At 42.0% G+C, this 19957-nt stretch overlaps 1 protein-coding gene across 1 annotated transcript; it reads right to left on the bottom strand.

The window, feature by feature from the left end:
• Window positions 1–221: 221 nt before the first annotated feature.
• LOC127293601 (ras-related protein RGP2) lies at window positions 222–2084 on the bottom strand. The gene is made up of 2 exons (XM_051323248.2): window positions 1690–2084; window positions 222–872 (listed from the first exon to the last, which is right to left on the bottom strand). The coding sequence occupies exons 1-2, from the start codon at window positions 1852–1854 to the stop codon at window positions 384–386; spliced, it is 654 nt and encodes a 217-aa protein (XP_051179208.1). The 5' UTR covers window positions 1855–2084; the 3' UTR covers window positions 222–383.
• Between the last annotated feature and the right edge of the window lie 17873 nt (window positions 2085–19957).

Below are 19957 nucleotides of genomic sequence, written 5' to 3'. Positions count from 1 at the left end.
AGTAAGGAAGAACTGTAGCAAGGCAGAAGCACCATAACTAGTTTTAAAATATTATAGATCAAAAAAGCACAGTAGATGAGCAATATAGACTAAGACACGTTTAGCTAAACCGGTTCTGAATCTCATAGGTTGCGATGTATAATCCCACATATATGTATTATGATGTAACTTTCATAACAGAAATGGAACGAATCCTAATACACACATCTAACTTCCAGAAATGCTGAACAAACTGCGCATGCGGCGTATACTCCAGGATGTTCATTCAACAGAGAAACAAAAAGAGTAGAATTTTCCCTTCACACCAGTTCAACTAAGGCCGCTATGCTGAAGATTCTCGCTCCTGATTCTCTACAATATGATGCTGATACATCGATTAGGTTTCAAGAAGAGCAGCATGCCCTCTTTGAGTTCCCGGAGGCAGTGTCGATGCTGATGGTCTTGCCCTGGGAAGGCAAAGGAGCAGCAGCTGCTGCTGCTTCTTTGGCAGCCAGCGCTTTCTTGTTAACAATGCCATAGACCTCTGTGATGATAGTCTGGAAGGCTTGTTCCACATTTACAGCCTCCATAGCTGACGTCTCAAGGAAAAACAGCCCCTCCTTTTCAGCCAATGCCTTCCCTTGATCTTCGGAGACGGCTCTTAGATGTAACAGGTCGGACTTGTTACCGACCATCATGATCACAATGCTGGAGTCAGCGTGATCACGTAGCTCGCGAAGCCACCTATTGACATTTTCAAAGCTCTGCACCTTTGTGATGTCGTAAACAAGGAGAGCCCCAACAGCGCCACGGTAATATGCGCTTGTAATGGCACGGTACCTCTCCTGGCCAGCCGTATCCCAGATCTGAGCCTTTATGGTTTTTCCTTCCATCTGTTAACAACACAATTCACAATCAGACACCGAGGAATAGTTGGTGCATTGCCTAAAAGAACTATTTTCTGAAGTAGATGCATTTGATATTGACGTGACAAATTTAAAACTGGTGACGAGCTAAATCCACAGGAAAAGTAGCGGTGCTGCTCCCCTGCAAAGGAGGCTGTTGAGAACCACAAGCCCACAATAATAATTATATAACGGCGATGCAAAAAAAAAGAAGATAGGTGAAATATTAAGATGACAGTTTGGTTTCACCTAACGCTCAAGGACAGGACAAGACAGACAGGATGCCACATTCATACAAAAGGCTGTAGCTGGCATATCAATCATCCTAACTATCAGTCCATCAACTAACGAATCATGTGATGATACAGGGGGGATGAGGCAAATCTAGTGTGGAAAAAGTTCATTTTTATTAACTTAATAATAATGGACAGACACAGTCTGATGAATAATTGGCAAGGTAAAAAAAGCAACTAATACAACGCATTTGCTATATGTAAAGGATATACAAAAAGCTTTTCTTTCTAATCTAATCATCAATCCAATAGTATTTTGATAAAATCACTGTAAAGTTCGAAACGAGCGAGCCATCCCAGAACCAAAAGCATTAGGACGAGCAGGTTTCTTGCACGCTAGCAAACGCAATCACGGGTCGCGTTCCCCGCAGCAGGGATCACGAGGACCAAGATCTGATGGCCCATGATCGGGACGCGGCCTTGCACAAAATAAAATTAGAAAAAACGCGGACCTGCGCGTAGAACATGGTTAGATTAGAGGGAGCGGCAAGGTGAGGGGATGGAATGCGGACCTGCAGGGACTTGGTGGCGAACTCGACGCCGATGGTGGACTTGGAGTCGAGGGAGAAGTGATTGCGGGTGAATCGGGAGAGGATGTTGGACTTGCCGACGCCGCTATCCCCGATGAGCACCATCTTGAAGAGGTAGGAGTACTCGTGATCCACCCGGCCGCCCATCGCTGCGACCGAAAAGAAAGATAAAATTCCCCTTCTTCTCCGAATTGGAAATGGAGGGGGGCGGAGATCCCTTTCTTCTCGGTGGCGAGGAGGGGAGGGAGACCAAGAAAGGGGGTATGAGAGGGTGGAGGAAGAAGAGGAAGACAAAAGTAGGGAGGTGGCCTGACCGGTGCGGCTGGCCTGCCCTGCCCTGCCCTGGTGGGTGGAGGTGGCGATGATGGTGGTGGTGGGAGAGCACTCGCTCAACTAACACGGAGAAAGGCAAACTCAGAGCCCAGCTTTTCGCAGATTTCCGTTCCCTTCTATTGTGTCAGCCTGAATTCTCCTTGGTACAGTCGGTGATTCTTTGCTCTATCCGTAGTAGTACTCCTTTGTGGGTCGATCAAAATAAATTACAACGTGAAGTTTCTTGGCCATTTTAGTCTTATCTTTTTGTTAACGTTCTTGGATTACGATTTACACAATAAAAATATCAAAAAGAATAGTGTAACATAAGTACGTCTTAGACTATCCATAATGATGTATTATACCCAAAAAGCTGATGTGTCACTATAATTAATAATGAGAGACATCAATGTGGTATCAATAGTAGATACCATATCGTAACACCTAAAACTAGAAAAATAATGTCAAATAGGTCTTACACATAATTCGTATTAAAATTCTACAAATCAATATATATAATAAAATTATGATGCTACCACATGCACTAGCGGACCTTAGTGGAGGCCAAAAGGGCCATGCCCCCCTTCCCCAACTCAATGAAAATTTGCACAATACTACTTAGTATTTACCATTTTTACCATGCAAATGGAAAGTATTTTGATTTGCCCTCCTCACCTTTCATCTAATGTCTCTTTGCCCCTCCTATAATTATAGGGAGTATCATGAATTATAGAGATAATATCATGCATAGACTTGCCTTAGAGGTGGAAGTGAATGCTTTGTGGAATTAATACAGTCACGCTAACCTCGAAAAGGAGGAGGTCATGTTATCTCCTTGGATTGACTAGAGGCTCACTCTTTGAAAGCTATAGGGAGAACACATATTCCTTTTACCAAACTTTTAAGACTTACTACATCTGTTATAAAACGTAATCCATTCTAGAACACTAATTAAGCCTTCTAAAAAAAGCTTATGTACACTTCTGAAGGGAGGTATATCCATACATTTGTTCTAAAAATAAAAGCTCGCGTACACTACTGACCGATTAAAAAATTGGGTAGAAAATTTTATACACCAAATTTAGTTTGTTCAATTCGGTCACTTGTTCTTTGTTCCTAGTAACCGAATGGAACGAACTGGCCGAATTTTATGTGAGAGTGGCCCAAATTTTGGCTGAAAAGTTTCAGCCTTCACCTTGTGCTATCGACAAAAAAAAAATTATGTATTGCAATTTGTTAGTTTGTGGTGACAACTAGCTTGCAAGGCTATTTTATTTTTGTTGTTAGCTAACACATTGCAAACATGTGACCAATGAAACAACATGATGTGAATGCTAACCAACTAGATATATTGTGGTGTCGTTGAATGTTGATTCTTGCAAATTGATATGAATAAGTGCATTGAAAAAATGTTCAAATTGTAGCTGAAATGTTTCCATTTCTTTTATCGAATACTCTCCAACTTTTGTGTTCAAAAGAACTATCACACAGTTCAACCATGACCGAAATCGAACAATAATTATCGGGTACCAAAATTTTCATGTAGTAAAATTGATAGATAAATTTTGGTCTTAATTTCTGAAAGAGCTGATCTAATGTAGGCTGAAATAAGAAGAACAAATTTTCGGTCATGACCAAACGCCCATCCCTAAATCATAGTATTATCTAGACACAATTTGGTATATATTTTCACTCATATTAGTGGATATGCACTCCCTCGGTGCACAAAAGAATGTCTTAGCTTTATTTAAATTTGTATATATCTACACACGGAAATACGTCACGTGCATATTTTGACACGTTTTAGATACTTGTATGTGTTGAAAAAGTTAAAATATTCTTTTACAAATGGAGGGAATAGTTTATATTGAATTATTCATAACATGTTACCATTCGAAAGGGGTTCCCTAATCAGATGAGACAGGCTTTTGCCTCTAGTAGCTGACCAGCAGTATTGTGCTACGGGCCGACGATCCAGATGCATGGTTAGTGTGGCATCGGTGCAACTAAAGTGACGTTGCTGTTTGTGTTGGGTTTGACTTTCCGTTTGCTCCATTTGATTCGCTATTGAATGCGTCGCTATTGCCGAGGAGAGGGACAGTTCGCGCGAAATCAAAACTAACCAATTGTGCCCGCAATCATTACAAACTAAATTATTTTTCGGTTTTAATCGTCTCCTCAATTGATTCCCACCCCATATGCTCGTGCATTCCAGCTACTGAGTGGCAGTGTCTAAGGCTGGTCATAGTGGGTATTATCATACAGTAGTATCATATATACTTTCGTATAATACTAGATTCATAATGCATAGTATCATAGACTAGTGTCATAGTTTTGCTATAATTGATTTATAGAATCTCAATGCAAATTTGTGTACAAGATTTATTTGATACTAACTTTTCTCGTGATATGCGCTATGATACACTATCTACCTATGATACTCTAATCTCCTCTCTCATTCATAATTACCTGCTACATCAGCATTTTTGGTGGGACTAGGATGCATTATACTAGCTAAGATACTAGCACTTTGACTAGCCTAATGTGCCATGGGAAGTACGCGGGACCCACCAAAATTTCCAACTATAGTTTGTTTAGAGATTTTTTGTTTAAAATTAAACCTAAAATTTAAACTAGTAACTTGAACCAGGATTTTGCAGGGATCATGCTTAACACCTTTTTTTGAGAAAATTTCACCAATCTATTAATAATCATCTACAGTAATAAAAAGAGATCAAAATATAATAAATATCACAAATAGATTATTAGACCACCTAGCGGCAACTACCAACAATAGCGTGAGCGGAAGACACGCTGGGGTCCTCGCCCCTACATCACCGGAGCCATGCAAAGCTTGTCGTAGAGACAGATGGAAAGTCGTCATGCTAAGATCCCAAAGGACAAGCTAGCGCATTAGAGCAACAACCATCACCAAGATCGAAGGAAATAGGCCTGAAACTATATCAGTGAACACGAAAACCTACTGGATCCCAGGAGATCCGCCGGACACACAACACCATGCGCCCTCCGGCTCTAGGGGCATCACTGGAGCGAGGATTGTGCGGGTGGACCTTATTCTGATTTCAAGATGTAGCTGCTGCCTCATCATCCCAAAGAAGACGCTGAAAAAAAAACTAAATGAAGAACTAAAACCTTCCCGCTGGCGAGAGGCCACGGTCCACCACGCCTCCAAGACCCCAAGACCGCTAGAGGTGGAGCGGAACGGCAGCGTCACCGGCGAGAGGGACAAAATCCTAGATGGGTTTTAGAGATCCACGATCGCCTTGTGTGTCTTCTCTTTCTGTACCGGTTCGGTCTTGTTATCATGCTTAACACCTTAATCACACTAGTGTAAGCGATAGCCTCGCCGATGATTACATCCGTCGAGAGACCTGTCTATATGACGTGACAAGAGTTTCGACGCTGCTAAGACCGCCAGGAAAACACCCGGTGGAAAGCATATCCTAGCATGGCGTATTCATGTTCCATGTTAAGTACAACCGACATAAAACTAAAATATTGTATGTTCCATAAGATTCAAATTTTATTATTTTCATTAATAAATTTCCAATATAGTTATTTTTTATGGGACCCATTCTTTACATGCCATCTCCAATTCTCTTTTCTTTAGTTTAGGTTTAAAGCCTAGTTTTATCTTTCGTGTGTATGTAAAGGGTGGGGATTACAGGGAGACGTGGGGATGTGGCTACTAAATGGGGCGGGGAGTGCTGCAAGCCTGCAATGTAAGTTTTGTCAGTGGAGACTGGAGAATAGGGATGGATGTTAAGGCTCGGATAGACTTGACCATCGTTTCCAATATGATCATCCTCATGGGATGATGGAGGATATTAATTTAAGCCATGTTTCGGCACCAAACCTGTATCGAGTGTTATTAAGATAACAAAGGAAACACTGGATTTCAAAATCAAGGAACAAAAACTCCATGAGCCTGCATGAGATCAACCTTATTGATCCGTTCAAACGACTCGAGAACATGGTTATCCCAATACTCTGGAATACTGCACTGATATAATTCTAGCATCACTCCTCCCGTCTTAGATCGGTTCATCATGTGTTACCTCATGATGGGAGTGTACATACCAGCGAGTGAGCTTTTTGGCATGCTGAAAGCTGCAGAGGGCCGAAAACTGCTGAAGACTGACTATCTAATACTCGAAGACTACACTCTGGAGTGTTCGGAGAAGGTATGAATGTTATATACATATTGACATATTCTTTCAAGCTTTATTTCAAAGTGTATGGTACATGATACCTAATCAATTGCTGGTCTGCAATGCGATGCAGGGACTTGGGAAGAAACCCAAGGCTGGAGAGAAGTGAAGTGCGGAAGTGCTTCGAGGATGATGATTGGATCACCAACCTCGACGCACGAATAAAGGGCTCCATGTCAAAGCTCAAGATGCACATTGGAGTGAATAAAAGTTATTTTTGCTTACTAGTTTAACAGATAATTCTTAAGTTTCACGAACAATAGTTGTTTGGTTTGAATTAAGGATTTGTGTAATGGAGTTGGGCCTAAGGATTTGTGTAATGAAGTTGGGCCTCTTCGGAACGCCTTATTTATGCTATCTTGATCACAGATATGTATGCCTTTAAATTAATTAAACTAAAAGTTTTAAATCTGATAATGAGACCACATAAGTGTGGCACCACCTTTAAGAGGGCGCCCCTTGACTTATCCATATTCTCGAGAAACTTTTGTGGCACACCACCGGTTTATTATTTACTAGTGGCATGGTGCCATGCCACCGGTTACCGCGGGTGCCCCAGACATCTCCACACACGTCCTAACCGGAGTCAAAAGATCGAGGGAAACACCACAGGAGATATTATTGTTCCATGACCTTGTGAACTTGATCGACCGCCTCGCTCCTTATTCGCTTGTATGTCATAGACAGAACCTCACTGACACATTCAGCGCTCCTACCATCCATATATAGGTAATCCACACCGTCAGCTTGTTGATCCGGGATCGCCCAGGATCGGGTGAAAGGTCGGAGAAGCCAGTCTTCAGTGGTGCTTCGCCTTGCGCACACATATAGACCCCTAATAAACGCACCCCTCTACGCAACATGCACACATATCGATCCCTAGTTCTCACTCCCCTAACTCTCTCCGCCTCGTGAATCCACACCACGCGACAATGCTCCTCCCCACGCCGTCGCCATTGATTGTCCCCTCCCCGAGCTCTCTTCGCCTACCACGCTACCCCGACCCCTTCGCTTTTCCGCCACTCCCAACCGCCACATCCATGAGTGCCAACCGCCCCCTCTTTTATTTATTTTATGTTTTGTTATAAATGCATGCATATGTGTAGTGTTAGTTGTTAGTTGTCAGTTTTTAGATTATAAAATTATAGTTAGTTGCTAGTGGTCTAGTGTATAGTGTGTAGATGCTAGTGGACTAAAATTGTAGATTAAAATTGTGTAGATGATCTAGTAGTGTAAAATATTTAGAGGATCCCCATCGAGGCCTCCCAAATGGAGGCTGGCAGCAGGTGCCGAGAGTTTCTATTGGTGCTTGAGGGTCGGCTCCCCACACATGTAGCCCCCAATTTGAACCCCCAAATTTCAAAAAAATAAGAAATTTTGAAACTTAGATAGCTTTCATTCGAATTTAGGTTTTGACAATAGTTTGAACGATACTTAACAAAATAAAAAATGAACCTAATAAACTAAATCTACTGGCGGTCGTTGATCGTGCATCAGTCGAGGGCGAGATAGTTGTCTCCCCCGTTGTCGCCATCGTCTCTGTCGTCTTCCTCATCATAGAAGGAAGGCGAGAAGAGGTAGCTCGACTCACCGTGAGCATCCCCGTCAACGTCGATAACGGCGCCACTATCAACCCCCGACCACCAATTTGTGTACTCTTCATCGGTTGTCAGAACGAGGTTCAGAGAATCCGCTAGATCCTTGGCGAGCCCCAATGTGTCTTTAGGGTCATCGGGTGCACGGACCGCCACCTGCTTCCGGAGGTACACCGCTACCTTCTTCTTGGCCACTGTAGGTGTTGGTGGTGGAGATCAGGCGGGCTTCTTGTCGTGGCAAAGAAAGAAAAGGTGGCCTTGTAGAAGTTCCGCCTCCTTCTCCTTCTTTGGGGTGTGAAGCCCCGAGCAGGAACGACGGGGTGGAAGACTATTCCCACCGATCAATGTGATGGCGAAATCAGCTCTGTATTTGGCACGACATGGCGGAAACTCCCGCGTGAGTTGTCATGGATATGTCCATGGTAGGTACTACTGGGGGTAGCACTTGAGAGGTGCAAAGCACGGGTGACGTAGCCATCGACGGATCGAGATTGTGCAAATAAATGGATTTATCCAGGTTCAGCCCCTCCGGAGAGTAAAAGGACTACTTCTTGCTACTTTGTATTCATATGGCGATTACAATGGGGTGCCCAGAGTTGGAGATGGCGACTCCATGGCGGCTATATCTCAAGCGTGTGGTGTTAAGCGATGAACTATAGGGTTGTGTACCCTATAGGGTTTGCCTACGAGGGTTTATATACCACCATCCATCTAGGTTACATGTGTGCGAGCCGGATCAGGATGTGATCTAGCGCCAACCTATCAGGACGATTGGGCCTTCTACAGCTTCTGCATTCCAGTCGTCATACCGCCAAGACCACTCATCACGGGCTCTCTATCATGCCTTCAGTGTTAGCAGGCAACGTGCTTGGGCATGCGTGGACATGCATTTACTGTGGAATGTAGTGGCGTCACCGGGGAATCCACTGTTGTTGCGGCTCAGGCTAGTAGTCATGCTGTGAGGACGAGGACTCCTTCCTCGTGCTGATGCAAAGGTTCCATGGGAGGTCAAAGGTGCCATCATCAAAGCAGTCGATGCTACTGATACGTCTTCGACGTATCGATAATTTCTTATGTTCCATGCCACATTATTGATGATATCTACATGTTTTATGCATACTTTATGTCGTATTTATGCATTTTCCGGCACTAACCTATTAACAAGATGCCGAAGAGTCAGTTGTTGTTTTCTGCTGTTTTTGGTTTCAGAAATCCTACAAAGGAAATATTCTCGGAATTGGACGAAATCAACGCCCAGGGGCCTATTTTTACACGAAGCTTCCAGAAGACCGAAGGAGTCACGAAGTGGGGCCACGAGGCGACGACACGCTAGGGCGGCGCGGCCCAGGTGCTGGCCGCGCGGCCCTGTTGTGTGGCCACCTCGTGTGGCCCCCTGACCTACCCTTCCGCCTACTTAAAGCCTCCGTCGCGAAACCCCCAGTACCGAGAGCCACGATACGGAAAACTCCATCGAGACGCCGCCGCCGCCAATCCCATCTCGGGGGATTCAGGAGATCGCCTCCGGCACCCTGCCGGAGAGGGGAATCATCTCCCGGAGGACTCTTCACTGCCATGGTCGCCTCCGGAGTGATGAGTGAGTAGTTCACCCCTGGACTATGGGTCCATAGCAGTAGCTAGATGGTCGTCTTCTCCTTATGTGCTTCATTGTTGGATCTTGTGAGCTGCCTAACATGATCAAGATCATCTATCTGTAATGCTATATGTTGTGTTTGTCGGGATCCGATGGATAGAGAATACTATGTTATGTTAATTATCAATCTATTACCTATGTGTTGTTTATGATCTTGCATGCTCTCCGTTATTAGTAGAGGCTCTGGCCAAGTTTTTACTCTTAACTCCAAGAGGGAGTATTTATGCTCGATAGTGGGTTCATGCCTCCATTAAATCTGGGACAGTGACAGAAAGTTCTAAGGTTGTGGATGTGCTGTTGCCACTAGGGATAAAACATTGATGCTATGTCCGAGGATGTAGTTATTGATTACATTACGCACCATACTTAATGCAATTGTCTGTTGTTTGCAACTTAATACTGGAAGGGGTTCGGATGATAACCTGAATGTGGACTTTTTAGGCATAGATGCATGCTGGATAGCGGTCTATGTACTTTGTCGTAATGCCCAATTAAATCTCACTATACTTATCATATCATGTATGTGCATTGTCATGCCCTCTCTATTTTTCAATTGCCCGACTGTAATTTGTTCACCCAACATGCTATTTATCTTATGGGAGAGACACCTCTAGTGAACTGTGGACCCCGGTCCATTCTTTTACATTAAATACAATCTACTGCAATACTTGTTCTACTGTTTTCTGCAAACAATCATCATCCACACTATACATCTAATCCTTTGTTACAGCAAGCCGGTGAGATTGACAACCTCACTGTTTCGTTGGGGCAAAGTACTTTGGTTGTGTTGTGCAGGTTCCACGTTGGCGCCGGAATCCCTGGTGTTACGCCGCACTACATCCCGCCGCCATCAACCTTCAACGTGCTTCTTGACTCCTACTGGTTCGATAAACCTTGGTTTCTTACTGAGGGAAACTTGCTACTGTACGCATCACACCTTCCACTTGGGGTTCCCAACGAGCGTGTGCTTTACGCGTCATCAAGCTAAATTTCTGGCGCCGTTGCCGGGGAGATCAAGACACGCTGCAAGGGGAGTCTCCCTAATCCAATCTCTTTACTTTGTTTTTGTCTTGCTTTACTTTATTTACTACTTTGTTTGCTGCACTTAAACAAAACACAAAAAAATTAGTTGCTAGCTTTACTTTATTTACTGTCTTGTTCTCCATATCAAAAACACAAAAAAAATTAGTTACTTGCATTTACTTTATCTAGTTTGCTTTATTTACTACTGTTAAAATGAATACCCCTGAAAACACTAAGTTGTGTGACTTCACAACCACAAATAATAATGATTTCTTATGCACACCCATTGCTCCACCTGCTACTACAGCAGAATTCTTTGAAATTAAACCTGCTTTACTGAATCTTGTTATGAGAGAGCAATTTTCTGGTGTTAGTTCTGATGATGCTGCTGCCCATCTCAATAACTTTGTTGAACTATGTGAAATGCAAAAGTATAAGGATGTAGATGGTGACATTATAAAATTAAAATTGTTTCCTTTCTCATTAAGAGGAAGAGCTAAAGATTGGTTGCTATCTCTGCCTAGAAATAGTATTGATTCATGGACTAAATGTAAGGATGCTTTTATTGGTAGATATTATCCTCCCGCTAAAATTATATCTTTGAGGAGTAGCATAATGAATTTTAAACAATTAGATAATGAACATGTTGCTCAAGCATGGGAAAGAGTGAAATCTTTGGTAAAGAATTGCCCAACCCATGGACTGACTACTTGGATGATCATCCAAACCTTTTATGCAGGACTGAACTTTTCTTCGCGGAACCTATTGGATTCAGCTGCTGGAGGTACCTTTATGTCCATCACTTTGGGGGCGGCTTCAAAGCTTCTTGATGATATGATGATAAATTACTCTGAATGGCACACGGAAAGAGCTCCACAAGGTAAGAAGGTAAATTCTGTCGAAGAAACCTCTTCCTTGAGTGATAAGATTGATGCTATTATGTCTATGCTTGTGAATGATAGGACTAATGTTGATCCTAATAATGTTCCATTAGCTTCATTGGTTGCTCAAGAAGAACATGTTGATGTGAATTTCATTAAAAATAATAATTTCAACAACAATGCTTATCGGAACAATTCTAGTAATAACTATAGGCCATATCCTTATAATAATGGTAACGGTTATGATAATTCTTATGGGAATTCTTACAACAATAATAGGAACACACCCCCTGGACTTGAAGCTATGCTTAAAGAATTTATTAGTACACAAACTACTTTTAACAAATCTGTTGAGGAAAAGCTCAATAAAATTGATAATCTTGCTTCTAAGGTTGATAGTCTTGCCTCTGATGTTGATCTTTTGAAATTGAAAGTTATGCCTAATAAGGATATTGAAAATAAAATTGTTACTACAGCAAATGCCATCCAAGTTAGAATTAATGAGAATATAAGATTAATGGCTGAATTGCATGCTAGGTGGGAAAGAGAAGAAAATGAAAAACTGCTAAAGAGAATAATGTAGCTAAAGTTTGGACTATTACCACCACTAGTAATGTTAATGCTCCACATGTTGCTGCACCTCCTACTAATAATGATAAAAGGATTGGTGTTGGCAATGTTTCTACTTCTAATGCAAAGCCTGCAAAACTGCCGGAAACTGCTAAAACTGCTGAAACTGCCTGTGATAAAACTGCTGAAATTTTTTTCCAACATTGGGGATGATGATCCCATTGCTGTAGATCATAATGGTTTAGACTTTTATGATTGCCACATCTCTGAAGTTATAAAGTTCTTACAAAAACTTGCTAGAAGTCCTAATGCTAGTGCTATAAATTTGGCCTTTACAAAACATATTACAAATGCTCTCATAAAAGCTAGAGAGGATAAGCTAAAACTTGAAACTTCTATTCCTAGGAAGTTAGAAGATGGTTGGGAGCCCATCATTAATATGAAGTTCAATGACTTTGATTGTAATGCTTTATGTGATCTTGGTGCAAGTATTTCTGTTATGCCTAAGAAAATTTATGATATGCTTGACTTGCCACCATTGAAAAATTGTTATTTGGATGTTAATCTCACTGATAATGCTAAAAAGAAACCTTTGGGGAAAGTTGATAATGTTCGCATTACCGTTAACAATAACCTTGTCCCTATTGATTTTGTTGTCTTGGATATTGAATGCAATGCATCTTGTCCCATTATATTGGGAAGACCTTTTCTTCGAACTGTTGGAGCTATCATTGATATGAAGGAAGGTAATATTAAATATCAATTTCCTCTCAAGAAAGGTATGGAACACTTCCCTAGAAAGAGAATGAAGTTACCTTATGATTCTATTATTAGAACAAGTTATGATGTTAATGCTTCATCTCTCAATAATACTTGATTCACACTTTCTGCGCCTAGCTGAAAGGCGTTAAAGAAAAACGCTTATGGGAGACAACCCATGTTTTTTTTACTACAGTACTTTATTTTATATTTGAGTCTTGGAAGTTGTTTACTACTGTAGCAACCTCTCCTTATCTTAGTTTTGTGCATTGTTGTGCCAAGTAAAGTCGTTGATAGTAAGGTTCATACTAGATTTGGATTACTGCGCAGAAACAGATTTCTTTGCTGTCATGAATCTGGGACTATTTCTCTGTAGGTAACTCAGAAAATTATGCCAATTTACGTGAGTGATCCTCAGATATGTACGCAAATTTCATTCAATTTGGGAATTTTCATCTGAGCAAGTCTGGTGCCACTTTAAAATTCGTATTTACGAACTGTTCTGTTTTGACAGATTCTGCCTTTTATTTCGCATTGCCTCTTTTGCTATGTTGGATGAATTTCTTTGATCCATTAATGTCCAGTAGCTTTGTGCAATGTCCAGAAGTGTTAAGAATGATTATGTCACCTCTGAACATGTAAATTTTTATTGTGCACTGACCCTCTAATGAGTTGTTTTGAGTTTGGTGTGGAGGAAGTTTTCAAGGATCAAGAGAGGGAAATGATGCAATATGATCAAGAAGAGTGAAAGCTCTAAGCTTGGGGATGCCCCGGTGGTTCACCCCTGCATATTTTAAGAAGACTCAAGCGTCTAAGCTTGGGGATGCCCAAGGCATCCCCTTCTTCATCGACAACATTATCAGGTTCCTCCTCTGAAACTATATTTTTATTCCATCACATCTTATGTGCTTTGCTTGGATCGTCGGGTTGTTTTTGTTTTTGTTTTTGTTTGAATAAAATGGATCCGAGCATTCATTGTGTGGGAGAGAGACACGCTCCGCTGTTGCATATGGACAAATATGTCCTTAGGCTTTACTCATAGTATTCATGGCGAAGGTTGAATCTTCTTCGTTAAATTGTTATATGGTTGGAATCGGGAAATGCTACATGTAGTAATTTTAAAATGTCTTGAATAATTTGATACTTGGCAATTTTTGTGCTCATGTTTAAGCTCTTGCATCATATACTTTGCACCCATTAATGAAGAAATACATAGAGCTTGCTAAAATTTGGTTTGCATATTTGGTTTCTCTAAAGTCTAGATAATTTCTAGTATTGAGTTTTGAACAACAAGGAAGACGGTGTAGAGTCTTATAATGTTTACAATATGTCTTTTATGTAAGTTTTGCTGCACCGGTTCATCCTTGTGTTTGTTTCAAATAACCTTGCTAGCCTAAACCTTGTATCGAGAGGGAATACTTCTCATGCATCCAAAATCCTTGAGCCAACCACTATGCTATTTGTGTCCACCATACCTACCTACTACATGGTATTTCTCCACCATTCCAATGTAAATTGCTTGAGTGCTACCTTTAAATTTCCATCATTCGCCTTTGCAATATATAGCTCATGGGACAAAATAGCCTTAAAAACTATTGTGGTATTGAATATGTACTTATGTGTCTTATTTCTTAATAAGTTGCTTGTTAAGCGGTAACCATGTTTTCTGGGGACGCCATCAACTTTTTACCTTTGTTGAATATCATGTGAGTTGCTATGCATGTTCGTCTTGTCTGAAGTAAGGGCGGTTTTCACAATCAAATGGTTTGAGTATGCATACTGTTAGAGAAGAACATTGGGCCGCTAACTAAAGCCATGAATCATGGTGGAAGTTTCAGTTTGGACATAAAACCTCAATCTCTTATGAGAATATTAACTGTTGAATGCTTAAGCATTAAAAGAGGAGTCCATTATCTGTTGTCTATGTTGTCCCGGTATGGGTGTCTAAGTTGAAGAATGATCAAAAGCGAGAAATCCAATGCGAACTTTCTCCTTAGACCCTTGTACAAAGTGGCATAGAGGTACCCCTTTGTGACACTTGGTTGAAACATATGTTATGCAATGATAATCCGTGTTAATCCAAGCTAATTAGGACAAGGTGCGGGCACTATTAGTATACTATGCATGAGGCTTGCAACTTGTAAGATATAATTTACATAACACATATGCTTTATTACTACCGTTGACAAAATTGTTTCATGTTTTCAAAATAAAAGCTCTAGCAAAAATATAGCAATCGATGCTTTCCTCTTTGAAGGACCTTTCTTTTACTTTTATGTTGAGTCAGTTCACATATTTCTCTCCATCTCAAGAAGCAAACACTTGTGTGAACTGTGCATTGATTCCTACATACTTGCATATTGCACATGTTATATTACTTTACATTGACACTATCCATGAGATATACATGTTATAAGTTGAAAGCAACCGCTGAAACTTAATCTTCCTTTGTGTTGCTTCAATACCTTTACTTTGATTTATTGCTTTATGAGTTAACTCTTATGCAAGACTTATTGATGCTTGTCTTGAAGTACTATTCATGAAAAGTCTTTGCTTTATGATTCATCTGTTTACTCATGTCATTACCATTGTTTTGATCGCTGCATTCATTACATATGCTTACAATAGTATGATCAAGGTTATGATGGCATGTCACTCCAGAAATTATCTTTGTTATCGTTTACCTGCTCGGGACGAGCAGGAACTAAGCTTGGGGATGCTGATACGTCTCCGACGTATCGATAATTTCTTATGTTCCATGCCACATTATTGATGATATCTACATGTTTTATGCATACTTTATGTCGTATTTATGCATTTTCCGGCACTAACCTATTAACAAGATGCCGAAGAGCCAGTTGCTGTTTTCTGCTGTTTTTGGTTTCAGAAATCCTACAAAGGAAATATTCTCGGAATTGGACGAAATCAACGCCCAGGGGCCTATTTTTACACGAAGCTTCCAGAAGACCGAAGGAGTCACGAAGTGGGGCCACGAGGCGACGACACGCTAGGGCGGCGCGGCCCAGGTGCTGGCCGCGCGGCCCTGTTGTGTGGCCACCTCGTGTGGCCCCCTGACCTACCCTTCCGCCTACTTAAAGCCTCCGTCGCGAAACCCCCAGTACCGAGAGCCACGATACGGAAAACCTTACTGAGACGCCGCCGCCGCCAATCCCATCTCGGGGGATTCAGGAGATCGCCTCCGGCACCCTGCCGGAGAGGGGAATCATCTCCTGGAGGACTCTTCACCGCCATGGTCGCCTCCGGAGTGATGAGTGAGTAGTTCACCCCTGGACTATGGGTCCATAGCAGTAGCTAGATGGTCGTCTTCTCCTTATGTGCTTCATTGTTGGATCTTGTGAGCTGCCTAACATGATCAAGATCATCTATCTGTAATGCTATATGTTGTGTTTGTCGGGATCCGATGGATAGAGAATATTATGTTATGTTAATTATCAATCTATTACCTATGTGTTGTTTATGATCTTGCATGCTCTCCGTTATTAGTAGAGGCTCTGGCCAAGTTTTTACTCTTAACTCCAAGAGGGAGTATTTATGCTCGATAGTGGGTTCATGCCTCCATTAAATCTGGGACAGTGACAGAAAGTTCTAAGGTTGTGGATGTGCTGTTGCCACTAGGGATAAAACATTGATGCTATGTCCGAGGATGTAGTTATTGATTACATTACGCACCATACTTAATGCAATTGTCTGTTGTTTGCAACTTAATACTGGAAGGGGTTCGGATGATAACCTGAAGGTGGACTTTTTAGGCATAGATGCATGCTGGATAGCGGTCTATGTACTTTGTCGTAATGCCCATTTAAATCTCACTATACTTATCATATCATGTATGTGCATTGTCATGCCCTCTCTATTTGTCAATTGCCCGACTGTAATTTGTTCACCCAACATGCTATTTATCTTATGGGAGAGACACCTCTAGTGAACTGTGGACCCCGGTCCATTCTTTTACATTAAATACAATCTACTGCAATACTTGTTCTATTGTTTTCTGCAAACAATCATCATCCACACTATACATCTAATCCTTTGTTACAGCAAGCCGGTGAGATTGACAACCTCACTGTTTCGTTGGGGCAAAGTACTTTGGTTGTGTTGTGCAGGTTCCACGTTGGCGCCGGAATCCCTGGTGTTGCGCCGCACTACATCCCGCCGCCATCAACCTTCAACGTGCTTCTTGACTCCTACTGGTTCGATAAACCTTGGTTTCTTACTGAGGAAAACTTGCTGCTGTACGCATCACACCTTCCACTTGGGGTTCCCAACGAGCGTGTGCTTTACGCGTCATCAGCTACCGCTTGTCCCATTGCCATTGGCTTTGAAATTGTGCCCTAGGGTTTTTTCTGGAGGTGCAAGAATGGCGAGGAGGTCGAAAATAACATCGATACGATGCGGGAAATGGCGAGCGCGCTATTGCCTTTTTATGAGCGCCGACACGAGGTTGATAAGGCGGCCTCTTGCCATTTAACTCTATCACTGGGCGACGCGTCATCTCGCCTGGGTGTCCTTGCCTCGAGATACGAAGAAAGCTCCACTTGACCGCGGGTTGTGCCTCTTCCAGAGCGGCCCCACACTTGTTGTTCGATGCGGCATAAGTTGCTGGCGCCCTTGTTCAACCCCCTCGCTACGGGCCTGGCACGGGGTTCCGGACCATATTTGGGGACGCAGCAAGCGCCGACATGGCTTGCAGGGGGAGGGGGTTGGGCGAGAACCCCCAAAGTCCGGTTTAAGGGGGGCTTTTGGGCGTGAACCTCCAAAGCTCATTTTTGAACCAATCGTAGTATGAGTTTCTAGTGTTTAAAATGTCTTATTGTTGCAATGGATCGTGCTAGGCTTCATAATCTTGTTAACATGATCAATCATGCATCAAATGATTCCTTCTACAAAACTGTGTCCAAGTTAGGTGCGGGATAATAAGTTTGTCATATTATTCTCCGAGAACCTTGAAAGTAGGATGGTATGTTTCAATTCAACATATTGTGCCTTTTAAGTTGTTCATATGTAGTTGTGTCTGATGCGTGTAGTTGACACGTCCGTTGGGAACCCCAAGAGGAAGGTGTGATGCGCACAGTAGCAAGTTTCCCTCAGTAAGAAACCAAGGTTTAATCGAACCAGTAGGAGTCAAGAAGCACGTTGAAGGTTGATGGCGGAGGAGTGTAGTGCGGCGCAACACCAGGGATTCCGGCGCCAACGTGGAACCTGCACAACACAATCACAGAACTTTGCCCCAATGTAACAGCGAGGTTTTCAATCTCACCGGCTTGCTGTAAACAAAGGATTAGATGTATAGTGTGGATGATGATGTTTGTTTGCGAAGAACAGTAAAGAACAATTGTAGTAGATTGTATTTCAGATGTAAAGAATAGGATCGGGGTCCACAGTTCACTAGTGGTGTCTCTCCCATAAGATAGCAGATGTTGGGTGAACAAATTACAGTTGGGCAATTGACAAATAAAGAAGGCATAACAATGCACATACAAATATCATGATGAGTACTATGAGATTTAATCAGGGCATTACGACAAAGTACATAGACCGCCATCCAGCATGCATCTATGCCTAAAAAGTCCACCTTCAGGTTATCATCCGAATCCCCTCCAGTATTAAGTTGTAAACAACAGACAATTGCATTAAGTATGGTGCGTAATGTAATCAACACAAATATCCTTAGACAAAGCATCAATGTTTTATCCCTAGTGGCAACAGCACATCCACAACCTTAGAACTTTCTGTCACTGTCCCAGATTTAATGGAGGCATGAACCCACTATCGAGCATAAATACTCCCTCTTGGAGTCACAAGTATCAACTTGGCCAAAGCCTCTACTAGCAACGGAGAGCATGCAAGAACATAAATAACATATATGATAGATTGATAATCAACTTGACATAGTATTCAATATCCATCGGATCCCAACAAACACAACATGTAGGATTACAAATAAATGATCTTGATCATGATAGGCAGCTCACAAGATCGAACATGATAGCACAATGAGGAGAAGACGACCATCTAGCTACTGCTATGGACCCATAGTCCAGGGGTGAACTACTCACACATCGATCCGAAGGCGATCATGGCGATGAAGAGACCTCCGGGAGATGATTCCCCTCTCCGGTAGGGTGCCGGAGGCGATCTCCTGAATCCCCCGAGATGGGATTGGCGGTGGCGGCGTCTCTGGAAGGTTTTCCGTATCGTGGCTCTCGGTACTGGGGGTTTCGCGACGGAGGCTTTAAGTAGGCGGAAGGCTGGAGTCGGGAGAGTCACGGGGGCCCCACACGCTAGGGCCGCGCGGGCCCCCTATAGGCCGCGCCGCCCTAGTGTGGTGGCGCCCCGTGGCCCCACTTCGTCTCCCCTCCGGTCTTCTGGAAGCTTCGTGGAAAAATAGGCCCCTGGGCGTTGATTTCGTCCAATTCCGAGAATATTTCCTTACTAGGAATTCTGAAACCAAAAACAGCAGAAAACAGCAACTGGCTCTTCGGCATCTCGTCAATAGGTTAGTGCCGAAAAATGCATAAATATGACATATAATGTGTATAAAACATGTGAGTATCATCATAAAAGTAGCATGGAACATAAGAAATTATAGATACGTTTGAGACGTATCAAGCATCCCCAAGCTTAGTTCCTACTCGCCCTCGAGTAGGTAAACGATAACAAAGATAATTTCTGAAGTGTCATGCTATCATAATCTTGATCAATACTATTGTAAAGCACATGAGATGAATGCAGCGATTCGCAATGATGAAGATAATGAGTAAACAAATGAATCATATAGCAAAGACTTTTCATGAATAATTTTTTCAAGACAAGCATCAATAAGACTTGCATAACAGTTAACTCATAAGAAATAAGTTCTTAGTAAAAGCGTTGAAACAACACAAAGGAAGATATAAGTTTCAGCGGTTGCTTTCAACTTTAACATGTATATCTCATGGATAATTGTCAACACAAAGTAATATAACAAGTGCAATAGGTAAACATGTAAGAATCAATGCACACAGTTTACACAAGTGTTTGCTTCTAAGATAGAAAGAATAGGTAAACTGACTCAACAATAAAGTAAAAGATAGGCCCTTCGCAGAGGGAAGCATGGATTACTATTTTTGTGCTAGAGCTTTTCATTTTGAAAACAAGAAACAATTTTGTCAACGGTAGTAATAAAGCATATGAGTTATGTATAAGACATCTTATAAGTTGCAAGCC

This window comes from Lolium perenne, chromosome 1 (genome assembly GCF_019359855.2).
Source record: "Lolium perenne isolate Kyuss_39 chromosome 1, Kyuss_2.0, whole genome shotgun sequence".
NCBI lineage: Eukaryota > Viridiplantae > Streptophyta > Magnoliopsida > Poales > Poaceae > Lolium > Lolium perenne.
The sequence above is the reverse complement of the archived record's forward strand: the minus strand, read 5'-3'. Positions and strand labels throughout refer to the sequence as shown.

Excerpts from the sequence above, each read along its gene's own strand:
- LOC127293601 (XM_051323248.2), bottom strand. The coding sequence starts at position 1,854 with ATGGGCGGCCGGGTGGATCACGAGTACTCCTACCTCTTCAAGATGGTG. Across the intron at positions 873-1,689 it reads TCGCCACCAAGTCCCTGCAG|ATGGAAGGAAAAACCATAAA; the intron begins GTCCGCATTCCA and ends TGTTGTTAACAG.